This window comes from Schistocerca cancellata, chromosome 10 (genome assembly GCF_023864275.1).
Source record: "Schistocerca cancellata isolate TAMUIC-IGC-003103 chromosome 10, iqSchCanc2.1, whole genome shotgun sequence".
Lineage (NCBI taxonomy): Eukaryota > Metazoa > Arthropoda > Insecta > Orthoptera > Acrididae > Schistocerca > Schistocerca cancellata.
In genome coordinates, this window is record NC_064635.1 from 139,903,291 (window position 1) to 139,922,488 (window position 19,198).

At 40.0% G+C, this 19,198-nt stretch overlaps 1 protein-coding gene across 6 annotated transcripts in view; it reads right to left on the bottom strand.

Moving 5' to 3' along the window:
• LOC126106388 (F-box/LRR-repeat protein 17-like) overlaps nucleotides 1-19,198 on the bottom strand; it is a 71,055-nt gene that overhangs the window by 9,175 nt on the left and 42,682 nt on the right. For all 6 annotated transcript variants that reach the window (XM_049912656.1, XM_049912658.1, XM_049912655.1 and 3 more), the window contains one exon: nucleotides 9,090-9,263. In XM_049912656.1, the coding sequence (XP_049768613.1) occupies nucleotides 9,090-9,263 (174 nt within the window). The remainder of the gene's footprint in view (nucleotides 1-9,089; nucleotides 9,264-19,198) is intronic.

Consider the following 19,198-nt stretch of genomic DNA (forward strand, 5'->3'; position numbering starts at 1 on the left):
CGTTTAATGAACAAAGTAAGAGCATATGGACTATCAGACCAATTGTGTGATTGGATTGAGGAGTTCCTAGATAACAAGACGCAGCATGTCATTCTCAATGGAGAGAAGTCTTCCGAAGTAAGAGTGATTTCAGGTGTGCCACAGGGGAGTGTCATAGGACCTTGCTATTCACAATATACATAAATGACCTGGTGGATGACATCAGAAGTTCACTGAGGCTTTTTGCAGATGATGCTGTGGTGTATCGAGAGGTTGTAACAATGGAAAATTGTACTGAAATGCAGGAGGATCTGCAGCGAATTGACGCATGGTGCAGGGAATGGCAATTGAATCTCAATGTAGACAAGTGTAATGTGCTGCGAATACACAGAAAGATAGATCCTTTATCATTTAGCTACAAAATAGCAGCTCAGCAACTGGAAGCAGTTAATACCATAAATTATCTGGGAGTACGCATTAGGAGTGATTTAAAATGGAATGATCATATAATGTTGATCGTCGGTAAAGCAGATGCCAGACTGAGATTCATTGGAGGAATCCTAAGGAAATGCAATCCGAAAACAAAGGAAGTAGGTTACAGTACGCTTGTTCGCCCACTGCTTGAATACTGCTCAGCAGTGTGGGATCCGTACCAGATAGGGTTGATAGAAGATATAGAGAAGATCCAATGGAGAGCAGCGCGCTTCATTACAGGATCATTTAGTAATCGTAAAAGCGTTACGGAGATGATAGATAAACTCCAGTGGAAGACTCTGCAGGAGAGACGCTCAGTAGCTCGGTACGGGCTTTTGTCAAAGTTTCGAGAACATACCTTCACCGAAGAGTCAAGCAGTATATTGCTCCCTCCTACATATATCTCGCGAAGAGACCATGAGGATAAAATCAGAGAGATTAGAGCCCACACAGAGGCATACCAACAATCCTTCTTTCCACGAACAATACAAGACTGGAATAGAAGGGAGAACCGATAGAGGTACTCAAGGTACCCTCCGCCACACACCGTCAGGTGGCTTGCGGAGTATGGATGTAGATGTAGATGTATAAACATCTTTTGTGTAGAGGTTTTGAACACACATATGCCTTCTCTGGCAATATGGTATATAATTGTAAACCCATGTATGTCATAATGTGCTGAATTCGTTATGTCTGGCAGCTGGGATGTCAATCTGCTTTTTAATGAATGGACGAATAGCGGGTGTAAAGGCTCAAACAGTGTAATACAGTAGTTCAATGGCTACCTGAAAATCATGTGTCCATGAGCTGTCTAAGGGTTGGAGATTTCTTCATGGGAATGTGGCTCTCTGAAGAAGGATGATTGGTTTAAAGTACTGTCAAGATCAAACATTAGAGATGGAGCACAAGCTCAGATTGCATCAAGGATGGAGAAGGAAATTAGTCGTGCTGTTTCAAAGGAACCATCCCAGCATTAGCATGGAGCAATTTAGGGAAATCACAGATATGACGCTCTGGAGTCCCCCCATGGGTTAAAGTCCTTGGTTCATTGCTTTTGGCACTGTATATCAACAATATTTCATTTGTGGTCTACAAGGTGTGATAAAAAAAAGTATTGGGTATTTTTGTTTTTCTTAAAGAATCTTTATTCATTCATCAGCATCAATCTTGTCCCTTTCTAAATAATCCCCCTCGGATACAATATACTTGTGGCAACACTTTTTCCAATCTTGGAAGCTCTACTGGAACACACTTTTCATTATGATATTCAGCTCTTTCAGTGATTCTGTTTTTATCTCATCAATGGTAGCAAAGGACATTCTTTCACGGTTCTCTTCAGCCTTGAGAATAGAAAGAAGTTGTAGGGGGCCATGTCCGGCAAATACGGTGGCTGAGACAATGTAACAGTTTAACAGTTTTGTTTTAGTTTTTTTGTGGTTGAGGGGGGGGGGGGGGAATAATCATGAACAAGTGTGAAAGTGTGAGTGGGGAGTATTATTGTGATGAAATTTTCTTCAGATTGCTTGATGCAAATGGCGTACAACTTCCAGGAAGTACTCCTTATTGACCATACAACCATAAGGCAGGAAACTCACAATGCACTATCCCATATCCCATGATAACTGAAGAAAAAAGTGAGAACAACCTTTGCATGTGATCGAACTTCTCAAATTTCTTTTCAGTCTTGGCTCTTCAGGCAGTGTGAAATGGTAGGATTGGGTGTCAATTTTGATGTCACATCTGTGTATACATGTTTTATCACCTGCTAAAAAGCAACTTTAGACGTTCTGGACTATTGTCAACACTATTCAGCAATTCCTGAGCAACGTCCATGAGCTGTGTTGTGGATCGCGTTCGTGCCGTTGGTAGGTTGGCATCGTGTAATACGGGTAGTGGTGTCTCATTTGCTTCTTGTGTTTACTGGCGCCACTACGTTTGCTGGCGTTGTCTGTCCGGAAGTGGCAGCAGCAGCATTAGCGATATCTAGTACCATGGTACTATCTTTGGAAGGACGCGAAGTGTTTTCTGGGTCGGGTGTGTTGGCAGTTTGGTTGGGACAGAGCAGCAGTGAGGTCCGGCAGCACGAGGACATGCCAGGACCACTGGCAGCACAGAGGCATTGCCGGACTGAGGGGCTGTAGTTGCGAGGGCCACTACCTCGTTGTCCACCAGACCAAAGACGTTTGAGTTGAGTGAACATTAACCCAGTAGTGAAACCTCCACTATTACGAGATCACACCGTTTGTTCATGCACTGCTGCTCGCAGGGTCGCTGAGACGAACAGCAATGAGCGGAGTGTTTGGGGTTGGCGAAGTTAATTAGCCGTCCTTCACTTATTATTATTATTAAGCATTGAATTCCTTGTGTTTATTGATGAATTTCAACCAGCAGTATTTTTCTGCCTAGTGGTCGCTAACGCCCCAGTTACCTGCCATTGGGGTTAGCGTATTTTCACGGCAGTGTACCTTTCCTCGCCTTGCCACTGCTGTATGGTAAGGCATGTATTTCGACAGCCTCCACGATTGTGGTTCAGATATTTTGTTCTTTTGGATTACCTTGGTCGTAGTGGTTCCTCCTGCTTCTGGATGTTCTAAACACCAGATTCTCAAGACGCAATGCTGTCCATTAGTTCCGCATTGCCAGGGTTATTCCATCGTTGTGTTGGTTACCAGACGTTAGGTAGATTTTGCAAGAGTGTTGGTTTGAGTTTCCATCCGGTTAAGTGACCACAACTCTTGGTTGCCTGTCTCATCGGTTACGAAGTTGAGCAACCTTCCCAGGCCAATCCTTGGAGCACTGTCTGAGGCCCGCTTCTCTCTTGGTTTGATCAGATTGTGATGATTGTTTTCTTTCTTTCTTTCTTTCTTTCTTTCTTTAATTTTGAATTATTACTATTGGGGCCTTCAGCTGATAAGTAATTTGAATTTCTTGTCAATAAGGCCTTCAGCCATGGATGCAATTTGTCTAAAGAATTTTTAATTAGATATTGTCTCCTAATAGTGAAATTTTGATGATTGTGTTTATATATTAGTATCTCTTGGAGAAGTTTACTGTTCTTAAGAATTTGTTATCCAGGCATTCAGCTGCTAAATTGTTTTTTTTGAGTTATTACTATTGGGGCCTTCAGCCGACAAATAATTTGAATTTCTGGTCAATAAGGCCTTCAGCCATGAGTGCCACTTGCTTAAGAATTTTTTATTAAACATTGTGTCTTAACAGCCAGACTGTTCCTTATTGTCAACTTTGTTTGCAATTGGTTCCAAATAAAGCGTACATGACTAAAAAAAAAAAAAAAAACTTAGCAACCAATGGTAACTAAGTAAGGCCCCGTCCACACTGAATCCTACCTTCCCTAAGTACCACATCTCAGTCCACATGATGCTGTTTTTGGTTGAAATTCAAGAATTTCAGAACAAACTTTGCAGCTACATGTTTCATGCCCAAAATATCTGAAAAAAACTGCTTGGTATGAAGACACAGGAATCACATCATCATCAGTAACCTCTCTGATGGTGATTCAGTGATTTTCCAGAAAAAAAAATAATTTTCTTACTTTTTCCACACTGTCATCAGTAACTGATGTGCTAAGGTGTCCAAGGCAGTCATTGTCTTCAACGTCTTTTCAACTCTCTTTGAAACATTTATATGACTCAGATGAGATCTGTTAAATCCAGTCAACAATTCAAATTCGGTGCGCACTTTATTCCATTTTTCAAGAGAAATTTAATGCATACTCTTTGATCCATCCAGCTTTGAAAGTAAAAATTTGCCGAGTACTTGAAAACACGTACAACCTATTCAAGTGTCAACAATAAACTAAATATTCAAAACAGCTGAAAATGCAAACACACATCAGAAATGTGTGTACCAATAAGATAAAGAAACTGGAAAAACCGCAAGCTCTGAGAACATTGCTGCTGCCGTATCAAGTTTTAATGATGACCAGAATGAAATTTCCACTCTGCAATGGAGTGTGTGGTGATATGAAACTTTATTGCAGATTACAACTTTCTGGTCTATCGCTAGAGCACTTGTCCACAAAAGACAAAGGTCCCAAGTTCAGACATGTGCAACATCACTAGACAATTCTCACCCCATACAGTGTGTCATTTTTCTTCTCTCTTGCTCTGCACACTATACAGTTTCTGGAGGATGTTTTCTTGATGGCATTGGGGGGAAGGGGAATAAACCTAGCAAAATGTGCCCAATTTGGTGCTTGCACTTTTAATGGGTAATCCCATAATGAAGCCATCCATGTCTAGAATAGTCTGGTGGTAGAGTGACTGTTTCTATTATGTCCTCAGCCAGCTCACTTCTAAACTGATTAAAACAAGATTTTTCTCCTGTTACTTAGTTTAGTGTGACATATGAATTGAAAATCCCAATGTCCATCAGGTACAAGAAAATTTTGTTCTATCCTTTGGCATATCTTCTCATGACAGAGAAAGATAACAACTGCTGGTCTTGTCTGTCAACTGCATTCATTGAATTACTTGTGTTGTATAACTGCTTGCGACTTCTGGACTGGGGTTTCGGTTTTCCTGCCAGTTTTTCCTGTTACCGTCATACTGACATCTGTATGGATAGTTGATAGAATATTTACTTCTTCTATATCCATCGACTTCAGAGCCATGAGCCATTATCAGAACTATCAGAAACATCACGTTCAAGAAATATTACTTTCAAGAAACACTGCTGTAACTTTTATTCAAAAGATTTTTTTATGTCCTTGTCCGAGAGAAACTTTTTGCAATACAGCATTGCTTGCTATTACACAGCTGCTGAAAAAGCCTGAAAATGATTGCTTATAACTCCCAAAATACCAAAAGAAATCAAATGTGGTATACATCACTAAATAGATCATTTTTTCAGCTTTCCAATGATATATAATGCACCACACACCATCTATTGACAGAAAATAAGAAACACTAAGAAGAAGCTGTAGCTGACTGTACTACCAGCCAACAATGTAACAGCAGCTTGAAACCTGCAGCCAGCTGTATAAGCCAATGGGTTAATAAATGTCAATACGGTACTGAGTGAAATGTTTTTCCAAAGTCAGAACACAGTGTTCTGCTGACTGGATAGATCAGTGGCTTTCCAGTTGTCGTGTAGGAAAAACACAAGGTTTTGCATCACAAGTATTTTTGTAATCCGTGCTTGTCGGCACAAAAGAAAATCATTCTGTTTGTGATAACTCATTACATTTGAGTGCAAAATGTGTTCTAAAATTCTGCAATAGGTGGATGTCAGAGAGATCTGATGGCAGCTTCACGAATCACTTCTGCTACCGATCATCTAGATGGTATGATCCATGCTTTCTTCTAACAAACAGACAGTTTCTTGTTTGAGTGGTCCACAGTAAATTACTCTAAAATAGGTGCTGGCCCATACATAATTTCTGTCTAGAACCCAAGGATTCCATGGAACTAGTTCACTCTAGCACTTTCAGCTGTTTCTCAAGGACAATTACACTAACATTTATATCACTCTTCTTTTCAATGGTTTGAGAACTGAACTGGGGCAGTCCTCCTGCTATTTCCTTTGTGAAAAACATTTTAAACTGCAGTACATCATATCTGCTTTTGCTCTGCTACACTCAGTATGAGTTACCATTTCACCACAAGACTCTGGACATTAACTTCGGGGCCACTAATTGTCTTTTCGGTCAGCGTGGATTTTGTTTGAGTTCAGAAGAGTCCTTTTGATAAGATTGTGTCACAGCTGTTGTTGAGCTGGAAGTGTGACTGAACCAGGTACAATAGTGAGAAAATTTTCGAGATTGTTTATGTGTGCAAGCTATGTTGCAAAGAAACTTTTTTTTTGAGATTAAGAAGGAACAGGGGTATTTCTAGAGGGGGTGGGGGCATTATCTGATATGATAAAGATTGATGATAATAATTTCTAGAAATACCGGTATAACAGTTTGTCTAGGATAGCAATGAATGATCCTTTAGAGTCAGTCATAAGAATAAATTAAAAAATAAAATAAAAAATAAGAATAAAATAAAAAATAAGAATAAAATAAAAAATAAGAATAAAATAAAAAATAAGAATAAAATAAAAAATAAGAATAAAATAAAAAATAAAAAAAATAAAAAAGAACAAAATAAAAAAGAATAAAATAAAAAAAATAAAATAATAAATAAAATTTCCAATACTGTGTACGTTTTAAAACCAGCAGAAGTGGGATGAGATGGGGCAGACATGTACTCTTCCCTTTCCAAACTCATTTCTGAACACAATTGAGCACAGCAGCAGAGTTCGAGGAGGTGTGAGGCAACTGTGTTTGACCACTGTTACTCAGGAAAGCACAGAATGGCTGTGGGAGAAGCGAGGCCACTAGAAGTTGGAGAAAACTGTGTTTCTGGAGAGCAGCGGAAGAGGCACCCCGAATGTTCTGGAAGGTTGATATAGGAGCATCTAACATTAAATTAAAAGGAAGATACAGTTTTGAGAGGAGAGCTACTCCTTGGCAACAGTAGAATGGACTTGTCCCTGCACACTGAAGCGGATACACATGAAATGGTCAATAAAAATATTTTACAATAAGAATTATGAATGTTATGCAAGGTGATGTATCTGACATCAGATGTTCGTTGAGGCTCAACATGATGGACATTGGCTGAGAGCAGACAGTGACACTTGAGGCAGCACAACCTCACTGATGCTCTAAGCGGAATTGGTAGTTTATCTGATGTTGCAAATTAAAACCATGTACACCTATGACAGTCTACTGCACAATGTCTCTCAAATGCATTGGTACATGGGCTATGGACACTATCTTGCAGCGTATATTGTGGAAGATGATTGTGTTTCGCCTTATGGTCATAATTGAGTGGGGAAAATCAACAATAGTGGTGGATCTTATTGTGAATGGTGCCGAGCAGTGTCTTAAATATCCTAGTGTTTCACAGATAAAGTCCCTTATGGCATCATATTTCATACAGCCACCTTTGCATGAGCAGGTGTAATGATGGCCCATTGGCTTATCTTCCACTGGTGTTGCTAGTTCATAGAGAGCACAGTGGGTAACAGTTACTCAGAATTATTGGTTCCATTAATGTTCCTCAAATTCTAACATGATATATAACATGATGCATATATATCTTTGAGTTGGAATATGATAAATATGTATACCAATAATGAAAACTCCGGGATGGAAAAATACGTAAGATATGTGAAAAGCAACCACTTACCTTGTAGTGTAATGTGTGACTTTAGTGAAGTGATGTGCCGCAAAAATAAATGATGATTGCCAGTGCAAAAGTTTAGTTAGGCTGTACGTTTGGCTGTACGTTTTATTTATGCTCACGTATCATGAGACAGATCGACACAGCGTATATGCTAGTTGGGCCAATGACAGACATCTTAAATCCATTCGTGGTGGAATGTAATGCACCTGCCATTGTTCAGGCATAGTACGGAGGTGGACTGTGTAAAGATTTTTGTGGTCACTATTAGTTATCTATATTACCAGCCTGGCCACATCTGAAGACAGCAGACTCCTTTCTCCAAGATGCAAAGTCTGTGTCAGCTATAAATCTAAAAGATCGATTATGAAAAATAAATTCATATGCTGTATTTCACTGCCATTGTATACATTATGCTTTATACTTTCTCACAGTGTACAACTTTAACCAAATTCACAATAAAGACTGGTCTTTGTCATTTTCACTAGACAGATGGAATATCCCATCACTTTTCAAGAATGTAATAGATTACGCATCAGTGGTAACTGCTAGTCGGACGGCTTATTCCGAGTAGTCAGGTCCAGCCTTAGAGATACAGTGTGAACCACGGAAGAAAAGTGGCTGTGCCGATGCCTATGACATCATGAGGAGAAGGGAAAACCTGTATCTGCATATCCAGTTGGAATCTGTTAACTAACACAGACCATTTGTGGATGCAGTCCATATCAAACTATTTGTGATGGTCCGCATAATTAACCAACTTCATTATGCACGGTCATTATAAATGAGAATATAAAATTTGATACACAAGCTTAATCTACATCGCCACCCAATATCGCGATAAAGTAGAAGCAGAACATCGCAACCTACAGACGATTGATGTGTTGGCCACACAAACACATAATAGAAAATGGTTAAAATTAGCTTTTGAGCTCTCGATTATTTTGCAGTAAGAGTACACACATTCACACATGCAACCACACAGACACCAAAGTGTACACACTCAACGCAGCAGAATGAATACCAACTTCGTTTAGAGCACAGGGCCTCAAGAATATAGTCTGCTCTTTCTGGGCATGTTGAGTACCTATTTTCTGGCCAGTTGTCCACTTCCTCATCCTGTAATTTCATTCAAAGTGTACGCATGTGCCACCACAATCTGAGAACTTTTGCAGTGAATGAAAGGTAGGTGAGTATTGCAGGTTGCAGTGTAGCTAACGTGCACCGACTTTTAGGAGCAAACAACGCTTTAGGGCACGAATGCGGGTGCCTGTACCTCAAACTGCCACCAATGTGTGTAAGTTCCTTCTCTAGAGATTTTGTGCGAGTTCTGCTTTTCACCTATCTTGTATTAATAAAAGTCTGTGCCATATTACGAAATTGGACACGAAGCTACAAGCATTTAATGCAAAACAAACACACTGTCGTGTTACTCACACTTACGTTTCCAGCTTTTTAAGTCGGTGGAGTGGCTCAAAAAGAGCATCTGTGTGTCCCGCACAGCGGAGCAGTTCAAGTTCTCGCAGGTCCGGGCAGTGCTGCGCCACGGCGCGCACCATCTCATCTTGCACCATGTCACTCAACTGAAGGTGCTGTAGTTTCTGCAATCGTCCATTCCTAAAGGGACAGTAAACAGGTGTGTACTAGACTTATAACAAAACGTACAATATACAAAAACAATCTAATGCAAAATGTCAGAAACTCTGTGAGGCTTTTCTCAGACAATACTCTCGTCTGCAGGGAGGTCACAAGCCCAGAGTGTAGTACCACAAAGCAGGAAGATTTCAGAGGATCTGTGATGTGTGCAGTGACTGGAAGATAATACTAATGTACATAAATGTAACGTACTACACATAAATAAGCAGAGACACTGATTAATGTCCGGTAATGCTGTTGGTGATAAATCAGTGAAAATGTTAACAACAATAAAATATTTAAGTGTATACACCTGGAACAATAAAATATTAATGACTATAAAAAGTTAGTTCTGTTGTAAGCAGATGCCAGGTTACGACTCCTTGGGGGTCGGGAGGGGGGGGGGGGGGGGGGGGGTGAAGTGATTTAAAAAAAAACTGAATCAACTGAACCTTACATACTCCTTCACTGGGTATCATTAAGTGAGGACGTATATGAAAGTGACCAAAACAGTGAGAATTTTTTTTATTGGCTCTTCATTTACTACATGGAACTGAAATTTCAGTTCCTCAATATTATCTTCCATTTCCACTTCTAAGTGGGATAAAAATAATAATTAACAAAAGCTTGCATGGGCCACACCCCTTTTTTGTCCTGTATTTCCACATATTATTTATTCCAGCAGTGTTTTCCCCCAGTTTTATGGAGCCACAATGTGGGGTGGGGTGTATTTTGGTGTTTAGCGGATTCAGTATGCGCATGGAAAACTCAAAATCCTAATGAAATTTCCAACTCCCTGGTAGGGTAACCATGCCCCAAGACAACATTTGTTTCCACAACTTCTGATGAATTTGCATCATATGATGCTTGTTTAGTTTTTAACTGTACTAATCTTGCAGACTACAGACTCTGGAGAGGCTAGTATTTGATCCAAGAGCTTTCACACTGGCGACATTGAAGGAAATCACAAGCAGGAGAATTGATGCTGCTGACATTACTGTTACTCAGTTTGAAAATCAGATTAACCTAAGAGGACAAGCAAAGTAAAGACTACTTGAGGATGTAAAGGAGAAAGCATATGTTCTGCACTAGTTTGCACTGATAAGGTAAGGCCTAATATAAACACTGTCAAATCTTTAACTCAGGCTTCCCATAATCTACATTTTGCCAATTTTATGTAATTAAATTTGGCATAAATCAGTCACTACTATAGTGAAACATTCTGTGGAAGGAATTTTCATTTACTACTATAGTAAGGCAAACCTCTAAGTTTTTTTCCTAGGAATTTGAATAGCTGTAAAAATCTAGCAAAAGAAGGTATCAATATTCTGTTCCACAGATATTTGTAATAATGATATATCAAACTTTGTACACAAGAACATTAATTCCAGTCTGACAGAATTTCATAGAAGGGACATTTGTACTCATCTTGTTGAAAAAATTTCAATTATTTATAATTAAAACATATAACTTCAATAAGCATGAAAACATATGTGTGTATCCGTATGACATTCTTTAACAACTGTGCCAAATTTAGTTACATTGCCTTGAGAACTTCAGATTTTTTCAAAGTACTGGAACTTCGCATATGTCCCCCCTTAAAAGAGCAAATAGAGAAAATCCAGCAAAGACCAGCCAGTCTTCTCTGTTCATTATATAGTATGTGCAACACTGTAACAGAAATCCTATGAATTCCAGTGGCAGATGTTACAGGAGGCATTCTCCTCTGTGCAGAAGCTTACAGTTAATATTTTGAGAAAATTTGTTCCATGAAGTGAAAAGCTAGATATTGCTTCCTCCTCACACACAGCTTGTAAAATAATTGTGACTGGAAAATAAAGAGAATTTAGACCTCGCACGAGGTATTATATTACATGCCCTGTGCACCGTTTGCAAGCAGAATAGGTACGAGGTGAAATGACAGTTCCCTCCACCACACACTGTAATGTGCCTCGTGGGGAATAGTTGGAGGTGTACAACTACATCATAAGTTTATGTATGCTGACAGGCCTGTGCCTCCTGGTACGTAACATGGTAAAACATTCTTTTTTTGTGCTGGTAAGGAATTCCTACACCGATACAAGGAAGTCCTACCTCGATACACTGTTGTTTATTGCCAGTATACCTAGTTAGACACTAATTAAAATTTTATGACATGAAATGACTTCTTTTCCAGTATATATGAAACACTCATACTCAGTCATATGAAACTCATTTATTCATTTGTTGTGTTCTGCAGTCCTCAATAAGGAGCGGAGCTTCCTGGAACAGGAGGGTCAGAAAACAAAGAAATTAAGATTTAACTAATTCAAATTTTACAAGCAGTAGGTGTATTTTCTATGGAAAGGATGAGAATCCAGCTGAGCTGTGATGCTATAGGAAGTGTTGAAAATCAAGTTAGTTAGTTTCATGTTCCACAATTCAACTGCACCATAAACTGTAAAGTGGAATGAGTCATTTTTCGTTCACGTTGCAAGATAGGTTGTAAATATGGCTCATCCTGAACATTTATAATTGTACTTACAATCACTTTTAAATATACATATGTGAGTTAGTAATTCCTGCCCACTACCTTTTACACATCACAACAACAGAATTTTTTTTAATGAGAGAGAAGGAGCTATCGATGAGAAACTTTCTTTTGTTTTCAAATTTTTCTTTTTGTCAGTCAGACATTTTATAACACTGGGTAAGTTACCAAAATTTTAGTTGTAGCATTGGGCATTTCTTTTTGTGCTAAAGACAACCTTAATGAGGAGTAATGAATTTCATTTTTCCTTTTATCGTTTTGAGTAGCACTGGATTTTTCAAAACAAACTGCGTGAGGGAATAAATATACTGTGAAGCACTAGTCAGAATGCCCAACTTCTTAAACAGATGTCTACAAGACAATCATGAGTGAGCACCATGTATTATTCTTATAGTATGTTTTTCAGTAATGAAGACTTCCTTTTCTTATAGATGAATTACCCCACAACATTATTCCATATTAAATTCTTGAATGAAAATACGCAAAATATATCCACTTACAGAGCTGTCTCTCCCCAAGATATGTGATGATTCTAAGTGCAAATGTGGCTGATTTAAGTTGTTTCGGGAGTTCCAAAATATGCTTTTACCAATTTAAATTTTTATCAACATGGATAGCTACAAATTTTGAACCGTCCAATCTATTTATTATTCCCTAATTATGTTACACTTACCGTTGGTGTAGCAACCCCAAGATGTGCAAAACTGAATGAATTTTTTTGATTCAAGGTGATACCATCACAGAAAACCACTCAGTGATACTTTTAAGAACCTTGTTTAGCATTCTTCTGGTGCTATATGTATGCTTGGAGTGATTACAGCAGTAGAGTCATTAGCAGAAATTACTATTTCTGTTTGATGTACATTAGACGGAAGATCACTTACACATATGAGGAATAATAGCAGACCTAATATTGAGCCTCGAGGACACCCATATGCGATTCTCCCCAATCAGAACAATGTCCCCAGACTAAAATGGTTGATTCTTTTGGTTAGATCTGACATTATCCATTGCTTGGCTATACCATCAATTAAATAAAAGTTCTGTTTATCTAAGACAGTACTGTAATTCACAAACTCGAATGCCTTATTTTGGTTGTACTAAATACCAACTGGCACTGTTCTCTTATTTAACGTTTGTAAATTTTGCTGAGTGAACATGTAAATGGCATTCTCAGTAGATTAACTCTTTTGAAATCCAAACTGTGATTTACTGAAGATATTATTGGAGCTTACACGAGAGATTATTCTATAATAAATCAACTTGTCAAAAAGTTTAGAAAATATCAGTACTGAAACTGGTCAATTGTTACTGATGTTATGTCTTATCGTCTTTGAAATATGCCGTTGTTAAACCCCTCTTTAAAACTCTCTCTGGAAATTCTTGAGCTAGTGATGGATAACATATTTCAGAGAAGGCAGAACTTATTGTATGTGATTAAATCATTAGTACGCTACTGGAAACACCATCAAAACCAGACGAGCTTTTATTTTTGAGGGAATACACAATTTTCTTAATTTCAGAAGTTGGTGATACATTTATATGATTGAATTTTATGTGAGTTGCTTTCACAACATAGTGTTGTGATTTTTCCCTTTAATTGTTTGTCGTACACTCAACACTTAAGTAAACTGATACGACAAGACATTAGGAAGTTCTTCACAGAATTGGTGGGGGATGGAATGTGCCAAAGCCACAGAAGGAATAAAATGACAGTACGTGTGTCTATACATCAGGGAACATACCCACGTATTATAAACTCGTGCCACTGAACACAGTTCTTTTTTCTTGCAGGGTCCAATTATACTCCTCAATCCACTACACATTGTATGGCAGAGGTATCTGCCACCAATCTCTCTTCCTCCCTTCCTGTTTCATGCACAAACTGCAAAAAATGAATGTTGCTGAATCTCCATATAAAGGCTCTCATTTCTTTGATTTTCTCCTTGTGTGCATTTCACAAGAGATTGGTATGTTTTTAATTTTCTTTCCAATTAGTAGGAATTCCCAATTTATTGCTTTACTTTAGATAGAAACTTCTCAAATATCTTGACACAACAACTAAAAGCGTACAGGAGTAAATGTATTGGGAACTGAATGTAAGAATTTCCAGATCCTTAGAAACTCTCCTACAAGTTGCTCAATTATCTACTTTACACAATATCCATACTGATTACTTCTGTTGAACAAACAATTACTTCACTTTATGTGAACTGCTATAGAAGATAGGGAGTGAAACCATGCAAAACAAACCAACACTCTTGTCTTTAGGTCAACACAAAGAAGTGACTTCTAAGGGCAAAGCACACTGAACTGAGTTTCTTGCTTATTTTATCTGTGTGTCGACTCCATCCTGACTTGTTAAGCAGCTCCACACAAAGGAATTTCCACAGTGTGTTTCATTTAGAGTACAGTCATTAATGATATCTCACAGTTCAAACATGCCTTTTGACTTGTCTGAAACTGAAAAATATTAGTATTTCCGAGATAAAGAAGGGAAGAATGAAGACTAGGGTTTAAATGAAATGAAACTATTTCCGAGTCTTTACTGGCCTCAGAAAAATATGATTTTATGTATGTAGACTGAAGCAGCAAGTGACAATGTGTACTGAGGCTGGGAGTCAAACCCAGGTCTTCTTACTATACAGGTCCATTGGCCACTAAACCCTCCTGGCGCAGTGGTTCACACAACTGCACAGATTAGCCCGGCATGACCCCCCCCCCCCCCCCCCACCCAAAAAAAAAAATGTGACTGCTCATTGCTGCCCCAGTCTGACAACTGCTTAGTAAGCAGGAGATCCGGGTTCGATTCCCAGCCTTGATACAAATTTTCACTCGCTGCTTCAGTATATATACACAAAAAAATCGTATCTGTATGAGACCAGCGAGGTCTCTGAAACTGTGCCCTGTCATTTGCATTAGTACTTGCACCTGCATTTCAGGCTGGATCCTCCATTTACGTTTGATGCTGAGGTGGTATTCCAAAACATGGAGCCTCAGTAATTCTGTAGTTCTGTTCACGTTTAAGGGGGAGAATTAAAAGTAGTATGGAGCGGCAACGATAATTTGGATCGAGGAGAGGTGAGCCAGGGTAATCTGTGCAGTTGTGCGAACTGCTGTGCCAAGATGGCTTAGTGGCTAACGCATCTGCCTAGTAAGCAGGAGACTCGAGTTCAATTCCCAGCCTTGGTACAAATTTTCACTTGTCGCTTCAGTTTGTATACATAAAACCAGGGTTTAATGTCCTGTTGACATCAATGTTATTAAAAACGGAACACAAGCTCAGATTGCTTCAAGGATGGGAAAAGAAGTAGACCGTGCCCATTCAAAGGGACCCTCTCGGGATTTGCCTGGAGTGATTTAAGAAAATTGTGGAAAACCTGAATCTGAATAGCCGGACAAGGATTTGAACTACAAACAGACCTTGTTAGGAAACAAAAATTGAAATTAATATGGAAAAATGCAGCCATATTTGGATACTGTAGGATAAGCTACATTGTCTACTTTGGCTAGGGCTATTTCGAATCACAGACGATAGGAAACTTTTTGTTTAGATAAACTTCCCTCCAGGTCCTAACCGAATCTGTACGGTGGGTCCGATATTGCCACTACATGATACACAGTCCAGCCGTGGCGAGGGAACAGTCGACAGCTGATACTCTTGACATCGCCGTAGCGACATAAGCTCCACCGGTAACTTTTCACGAAACACCCTTACGATTCACACTACCCTTGTTAGCCACACCTCAACTGTGAGAAAACAAACTCCTTTTACCAGGAAAGTGTCTCTCCTGTACACCAAGTCTGAACATCGTGCTTCAAAGGGCTCTGGGGAACAGCTGAACAATGGGAAGAGTAATTTTTTTGTTGTGGACTGAAACAGGCAGGTTTGAAAAAGCATTAAAATGTTTATTACATCACAACACATTACTGTACAGTAGTTATATTCCACAGATCTTGTACAGAGGCAGCTCTGGGGTGTGAAAAGTACTCAAACATGTACATTTTAATTATGTGTGTTAATATCACTTAAGTCGTTACCACAAAACATTATTGTATTACAGTGCTAATTTTGATTATAAAGTAAGCTAACCCTCAATTTTAAGTGTTTCTGTGAAGATATTTCCAATGCACTAGGAGGGGTTACCCAACAGAATGTTCTTTACTTCAGTCTGAAACTCCAGCAAGTTGTTGAATACCTGTGCTGCCACCAACCTGACTACTTCCTGCACTAATCTAAATCTAGAGATTGTTTATAGTCCTGATAGCAAATTCTTATTTTCCCCCTCTTTTTGTGAGAAAAGAGAGGTATTAGTAATAACTAAGGACACTACTGAATGTATCTACTTGTGAAATAGCTTTCAAATACTAAGTTCTATGAAAAGAATCTCAGCAGGATGTCCTAGAAAAAACACCTGTTATAATTATTGCAATACAATTTTGTTTTCTGGAACCAGTATCCCCTTAAGTTGAACCTAGCCCCTCTGCCCAAAAGAAAGGTTCCAGAACTCACTGGTGAACATAACTACATAAATACATTTCTTTATTTTTAAATCATCTATAGCAGTTATCACACATATGCTAACATATGCTGAACAAAAGGTGCTTCAGTAATTCCAGGCAGTGGGTTTTCCAACTTGGACTTTGATCTGTCTGTACTGCCAAAACTTTAACATTTTTGCTCCTTGCACGTATTTGTTTGAGAGGACTATTATTCGGTGTCCAAAATTAAAGCAAAAAACCTGTTTCTCTGTTCTGTGTCTAATTCACGATGTAATTGTACAAACTGTCAAGAGACATCTGTACAATTGTGTTGTGTACAGAATATGGCATTCCAGCCAACGGAAAACCACACCAACAATGAGGCCAGGGCACCTATCGAGCAGGATAGTATTCTCCAGGTAGTCCCACATCCACAGATGCTGTGTGCACAGTCAAAGACAGTGCACTGCGGCACAGAGAAGACACCTACCAGACTCTCTGTGGTGGAGAGTCGTAGGAAGAATGGAAGCAGGACAGTGGAAAAGGCTTAATGTGAATTGTTCCGTTATTTCTCAGGTGTGGAAACAGTCTAGAGAGACCAAAACCATATCCCGAACACCAGGTCAGGGGCTACCATTTGTGACATCAGAAAGAGAGAATTGTTATTTGGCTTAGTACTGCACAGCAACTGACATCTGACCCCACAGCATCCACTGGACGTGTTGTATCGAGGCCGACGGTGTACAGAAGGTTTCAGCAGAGTGGCCTCTACTGTTGGCGACCAGTCGTACGTGTACCTCACAGATGGGAACGTCTAGAGTGCAATTGTCAGCGTGCCACCTGAATGGTCAAACACTGGGCCGATGTTTTTTTTCACAGATGAGTCCCGATTTGGTCTGGAGTGTGAGTCACAATGGATTTGCATCTGGAGGCAACGTGGAACTCAATTTCGGGTCAGAAACACTGTGAAAAGAGACTGATATCGCAGAGGATCCCTAATGGTGCGGGCAGGGATTATGTTAGCCACACTAACACCTCTTCACGAAATTGTACGGGTGAATTGGCAAGTTTTAACTGCCATCAGGTATTGTCAAGAGATCTCGGGACCTCATGCGCGGTTGTTGTGAGATGCTGTGGGCCCGGACTTGGTGCTGACAGACGATAACGCTCAACGTCGTACATCGTGGGTGGTTGTTCTCTTGGAAAAAGAAGATATTGCACTCATGGCGTGACCTGCTTGCTCTCCTGATTTGAATCTCATGGAGCATGTCTGGGATGCATGGTCAGAGGGGTTGCATCACGTCAACGTCCACTGACCACTCTCCGATACTTGCATGCATTACTCCTTCGACACGAGATCGATGACATCATTCGCAGCTTGCCCCATCGTCATCGTGCCTGTACTGGTGCCAGTGGTAGTCACACCCCGCACTGAGCACATTAATCAGTTATCAGAATGTGTATGCAGATCCGTTAAGTTGGAAAAAGTCAAGAACATTTTTATCTATTCTTATCTGTGTTGCAGTTGTTTACATTCTGTATTTTTTACCTTGTGTCTACTTTACCATAACCTGTTTATACGGTTTTGTGGCAAAATAAATGCAGCATTGCAAAATTTCCATTGTACTGTATTGAAGTTTGACATGACATTTTTAGGACGGCGCCTCCCACTCCCAAGCTTCTATGAAGATGAAAGTTGTTTGTGACATTTAGCAGTGGGGGTTGGGATATTACACTATGGGATATACAGATATGTGCAGATAGGAGAAAATCCAGGTGAACACATTCCTCAGGCTATATATGTGCTGCTCATGGTGTGTAACATTGCTGCAGAGTAGGTTGGTGGTCTGAACACTGGGGACAAACAGAAAGTAAATGTTCAATCCCACGATTGCCCACAGCAAGCAACGTGGAAATGAGTCAGCATCTTCGTCCCCGATGCCCCCCCCCCCCCCCCCCCCCCCCCCCCCCCCCCGCCCCCTCGTGGCCACAGTGCAGGATGTGCAGATTGTTCTGCTGGAAGGAACGTCAAAATCACTGCCCGCAGCACTGTGTCTTCTGTTGTCAACAAGAGTCAGTCTGTGGCATAGAAGAAAATAACTACAGACAGGGTTTGAGGCTCGAGCCAGAGGCCACCCGGTCACCCTCTGTGGATATGTTGCCTCACCTGGCAGAGAATGAGAGCTAAGCTGACCGCATGAGCTCATAATAGGGAACCCGTCTATGGTCTGCTGAGCTTCTTTGTTGAGGTAAAAATGGAGGATTTCTTCCCAGTCAAAGCTGGGGGTCAGGTCCCATTGGGAAACATGAGAGTCCATCTGGGTTGGACAGTTGAGCCATCAGGCAAAACTGAATGTCACACTGGTAACAGCTGAGGAACTGGCCTGCTTTTGAAACCTGTGTGCCATCTTGACTGGCAGATGCACCGTGCAGCTAAAGAGAGAGACTAAGGACATGTGATCCGTGACCAGGTGAAACTTCACACCATGTAGAAACACATGAAACTTTCTGATTGAGTAAATAATGTCAAGTGCTTCCTGTTCAATCTGAGAATAATTCTTCTGCACCGTGTTGAGTGTCTAAGACAAGTAGTATTGGCTGATAGGAATTGAGATTCCAAAGGACCAGTGTAGCCCACTAGCCTTACCGAGATGCATCTGTAGCCACAACAAACTGTCAGCCCAGCTGAAATGTGGCCAAGCACAAGTCCAAATGATGACTGTCTTTCAAACTGTTGAAGGCTAGTTCACATGCTGGCATCCAAAGAATCAATGTGCTATTTTTGGGCAACTGCTTTAGAGGATATGCCGTAATAGCTGCCTGTGTAATGAATTTGTGGTAATAAGCAACATTGCGTAAAACTGCGTGTAGCTCCTTGATATAAGCAGGTCAAGGGAGGGCCTCT